The 5,000-nt window shown below is 40.5% G+C and overlaps 2 protein-coding genes across 2 annotated transcripts; both read left to right on the top strand.

Moving 5' to 3' along the window:
* The first annotated feature begins 32 nt into the window (after positions 1-32).
* Positions 33-674, top strand: LOC149132128 (uncharacterized). The gene has a single exon (XM_089365370.1). The coding sequence runs from the start codon at positions 33-35 to the stop codon at positions 672-674; it is 642 nt and encodes a 213-aa protein (XP_089221496.1).
* An 18-nt stretch (positions 675-692) lies between these two features.
* On the top strand, positions 693-1,073 carry LOC149132127 (uncharacterized). The gene has a single exon (XM_089365369.1). The coding sequence runs from the start codon at positions 693-695 to the stop codon at positions 1,071-1,073; it is 381 nt and encodes a 126-aa protein (XP_089221495.1).
* Positions 1,074-5,000: the final 3,927 nt, after the last annotated feature.

Raw genomic sequence — 5,000 nt, 5'->3', positions numbered from 1 at the left:
TCATTTCGCTGAACAAGGGTTTCCATGATGAAATGAAGGGAAGAGTCCTTTATCATACTGACATCTCTGAAGAATTCAAGATCACCTGTGGCCTGAAGCAGGGATGTGTTCTTGCTCCAACCCTGTTTTCTCTCTACATTACTGCCATGCTCTCCAAAATTCCAACAGACAAACCTGGAGTGGAACTCAGATGTAGATTTGATGGCGGGCTTTTCAACGTCTCGTGTTTCCAATCAAAACATCACTGTCAAGAGCACAAGATCACTGAGCTTCAATACGCCGATGATAACGCAGCCCCAGCTTCAACTGCAGAGGACCTCCAAACCTCAACAAACAACTTCAGCAGAGCTTATCAAACCTGCGACCTGAAAGTGAACATCGCCAAAACCAAAGTGCTCGCTCAACCAGCTCCTCGTACCAGCCTTGATGGCCCCAACATCACCATCGACAACCAATCAATTGAGGTCGTTGAGGATTTCTGCTATCTTGGAAGTTTTCTGCCATCCACTGCAGGACCTGGTAAGGATATCGAACATTGCATCCAATCAGGTCATGCCTCTTTTGGTCGTCTCAAAGCCAGGGTCTTTTGCAACAAGGATCTGACATTCAAAACGAAGCTCATGGTCTATCGGGCTGTTGTCGTATCAACTCTGCTGTACAGGTGTGAAACCTGAACTGTTTACCGTGAGGACATGAAGAAACTAGAGTGCTTCCATCAATCTAAACTTCGCTCTATCCTGAAAATCAACTGGGAAGATCACATCACCAATAACTCTGTACTTGAAAGATCAGGTCTCCTGAGCATCGAAGCCTTGATCATTGAACATCGTCTCCAATGGTCAGGTCACGTCCGTCAGATGAATGAACATCGCCTTCCCAAGATCTGTCTCTACAGTGAACTGTCTGAAGGAAAACGTCCTCGTGGAGCCCCCTTGAGGCAGTACAAGGACCAACTCAAATCAACTTTGAAAAGCACCAATATCGACCCCGCACACTGGGAGGATATCTCAAGAAACAGACCTCTCTGGAGACACACCATCAAAACGGGTTCAGCGGACTTCGAGAAAGCCTGAGTCGCAGGAGCTGAACTCAAGAGATAGGAGAGAAAGCAGAGCCTTCTCCTTCCCAAACCAACCCCTTCTATCCCTTGTCCACAATGTCTCCGTATGTTTCATGCAACCCTTGGATTGCGGAGCCATCTGCGGTTCAAACACCCAGGAAAATGAACTGGATTGCAAGCTCGGAAACACGAGACGCAGCCAACAACAACATGCACATACTAAACCATCAATATACATATATACATCAAAATGCACAGATAGATGCACACAGACTACATACATATACAGATATATATATAAGACATAAATATACACACAAATACACATATACATAAGTGTACATATGTACGCAATCATGCTCGCATGCAAAAATCACTTGGTGTATACATATAGACAGGAAGATAAGTTTTAAAATACAGAGAGGGGGAAAGAAAAAGAAAAGGAAGGATCTTAGATGTAACAGTTAGCAAGAGTAAGAGTTGAGTGAGAGGAGGGGAGAGGGGCGCAAAGTTAAAGGACTCTATACAAGTAACGAATAGGGGGAGAAAAAATACTTTCAGTAAGGAAAGGAAAAGAAAGAAAGAAAGAAAGAAAGAAAGAAAGAAAGAAAGAAAGAAAGAAAGAAAGAAAGATAGGTGGTTGAATATGTGTAACAAACGTACACAAAATAAAATTACATATACATGCGTATACAAAAGTGTATATTAGCATAAATACACATATAAGATCACATATGTAAATATATGGAAATATGTACGTAAATACACATCCACACAAATATAAGTGAAAACCAGCATACATATACATCCATGTATGTATGTGCACAGGTATAAACATGCACGCTTACTTACATATATACAAAGATGCATGCATACGAATACATACGCATGCCAATAATACAAACATCCACATAAAAACATATCTAGGTCCTGACATTTATATACAAACAACATTTTTTAAAAAATTGCTGAGTGCATAATAATAAAATTCGGATAAAGGGCAGGCAAAATAGAACATCCTATATCGAATTATCTATAAATTAAACGATTAAAATGGGTTTATAAAATACAATGAAATGAAATAAAATAAAATAAAAGTAGAATCTTAAACAAGAACATAATATTGTATATAACAGTTGAAGGTTTTTCATAAGAAATATGTCGAAATATATATACAAAAACTTTGCAATGCGAAATAAATCATGTATTATAAGAAACAAATCAAACAGAGTGATTAAAAACTAGACCAAGAATAAAAAAATATACACTATCCATATGGTATATTGCTAGCCAACATTTTAAATTTAGTTGAGTGTCTGCAGGAATTCAAGAGTTCACGTCTTTGATTTAAAGACTTCTTGCCTTGGAATAAAATAAAATATTTTTTCAGCAGGCATAAATCACATTTGATGGGTCTTTTATGTGTACCATGCCTGTAAGGTGCAGCTCTATCTAAAATACTTCATGTCACGTTGAAAAGTAGGTCTTCTTTTTCTTTTAATTCCTAGACATATTTTGCCAGGCTGTTTGTCTCCCCACCACCACCACCATCACTTGAGAACCGATGATGGCAAAAGAAACCAATAGAATAAGCACTTGGCTTATAAAGAATAACTCCTGGGTCGATGGTCAATTTGATCGACTAAGAACTGTTCAAGGCAGTGCTCCAGCATGGCCACAGTCAAATAACTGAAACAAGTAAAAGAATAAAAGAATAAAAGAATATCAGTATTATTTTTGCAAAAAAAATAATAAAGGTAAGTAGCTTGCTTACCAACCACATGGTTCCAGGTTCATTCCCACTGCGTAGCACCTTGGGCCAACCAAAGCCTTATGAGTGGATTTGGTAGACGGAAACTGAAAGAAGCCCGTCGTATATATGTATATATATATATATATATATATATATATATGTATGTGTGTGTGTGTTTGTGTGTCTGTGTTTGTCCCCCCAACATCGCTTGACAACCGATGCTGGTGGGTTTACATCCCCGTAACTTAGCGGTTTGGCAAAAGAGACCGATAGAATAAGTACTAGGCTTACAAAGAATAAGTCCTGGGGTCGATTTGCTTGACTAAAAAGGCAGTGCTCCAGCATGGCCACAGTCAAATGACTGAAACAAGTAAAAGAGTAAAGGTCAATTTGTTGGTAAGTTCAACATTTAATGTGTATGTGTGGGTGTGCTGTGTGTGTGTGTGTGTGTGTGTGTGTGTGTGTGTTTGGCTCGTGATACAACTTGTATAGCTACTGTGGATTTTGATGGAGGAATTGAGCTGATGTACAGCAAGAAATTGCGGAACTGTCTTTCTTGGACTCAATAAACTCCCAACAACATATCAATTATATCATGAACGAGTCAATTAAAACAAGAACGAGCGCTGCATTCATTCTTTCTTTTTATTTTTTTTAATACTACGAAATTTTTATGAATTACCAAAATACTTCCACACACTTCTTTAACATGGTTACCGATACAATTCTGCTGCATCTGTTGAATATCACTTACTGGCTCGTTTCCCATAATTTTTGTCATCAGTTTCTTCATTGCTTTATTTTTGTTCCTTTCTTGTTTGCTTTATTTCTCTCCTCTTCTTTCTATTTCTCATTTGCCACTAATTTTCAGCTTATCAGTTTAATATGTGCATGTGTATGTGTGTGTGCGTGTGTGTACATAAATACATGCATACAAATATATATGTATATATACATACAAATATATATGTATATATACATACATACATATATATATATATATATATATATATATATATATATCATCATCATCATCATCATCGTTTAACGTCCGCTTTCCGTGCTAGCATGGGTTGGACGATTTGCCTGAGGACTGGTGAAACCGGATGGCAACACCAGGCTCCAGTCTGATTTGGCAGAGTTTCTACAGCTGGATGCCCTTCCTAACGCCAACCACTCAGAGAGTGTAGTGGGTGCTTTTACGTGTCACCCGCACGAAAACGGCCACGCTCGAAATGGTGTCTTATGTGCCACCCGCACAAGCCAGTCCAGGGGCACTGGCAACGATCTCGCTCGAAAATCCTACAGGAGCCAGTCAGGCGGTACTGGCAATGGCCACGCTCAAAATGGTGCATCTCATGTGCCACCCGCACAAGAACCAGTCCAGGGGCACTGGCAACGATCTTACTTGGCTTGCCGGGTCTTCTCACGCACAGCACATTTCCAAAGGTCTCGGTCCGTAATCATCGCCTCAGTGAGGCCCAATGTACGAAGGTCTTGCCTCACCACCTCAGCCCAGGTCTTCCTGGGCCTACCTCTTCCACGGGTTCCCTCAACTGTTAGGGTGTGGCACTTTTTCACGCAGCTATCCTCCTCCATTCTCACCACATGTCCATACCAGCGCAATCGTCTCTCTTGCACGCCACAACTGATGCTTCTAATGTTCAGCTTTTCTCTCAAGATACTTACACTCTGACGGGTATTCACATTGACATTACACATCCAACGGAGCATACTGGCTTCATTCCTTGCGAGCTTACGTATGTCCTCAGCAGTTACAGCCCATGTTTCACTGCCATGTAGCATGGTTGTTCGTACGCATGCATCATACAGTCTGCCTTTTACTCTGAGTGAGAGTCCCTTTGTCGCCAGCAGGGGTAAGAGCTCTCTAATTTTTGCCCAGGCTATTCTTATTCTAGCAGCTACACTTTCAGCGCACCCACCCCCACTACTAACTTGGTCGCCCAGATAGCGGAAGCTATCGACTACCTCTAGTTTTTCACCCTGGAATGAGATAGAAGTTGTTTCCTGTTTGTTTGCAGTCTTTATTGCACCTGAACATCTGCCACAAACAAAAACTAACTTGCTAGTTAACCTGCCTTTGATGTTGCTGCACTTCTTATGTGTCCATAGCTTGCACCGGGTACATCTTATAGAGTTACTACCTACTCCTTTTCTACATACTGA

This window comes from Octopus bimaculoides, chromosome Z (genome assembly GCF_046866305.1).
Source record: "Octopus bimaculoides isolate indiv1 chromosome Z, ASM4686630v1, whole genome shotgun sequence".
Taxonomy (NCBI): domain Eukaryota; kingdom Metazoa; phylum Mollusca; class Cephalopoda; order Octopoda; family Octopodidae; genus Octopus; species Octopus bimaculoides.
This window is presented reverse-complemented; position numbering and strand designations above follow the sequence as displayed.

Bases quoted from the DNA above. Each gene is read 5' to 3' on its own strand.
- LOC149132127 (XM_089365369.1), top strand. From the start codon at position 693: ATGAAGAAACTAGAGTGCTTCCATCAATCTAAACTTCGCTCTATCCTG.
- LOC149132128 (XM_089365370.1), top strand. From the start codon at position 33: ATGAAGGGAAGAGTCCTTTATCATACTGACATCTCTGAAGAATTCAAG.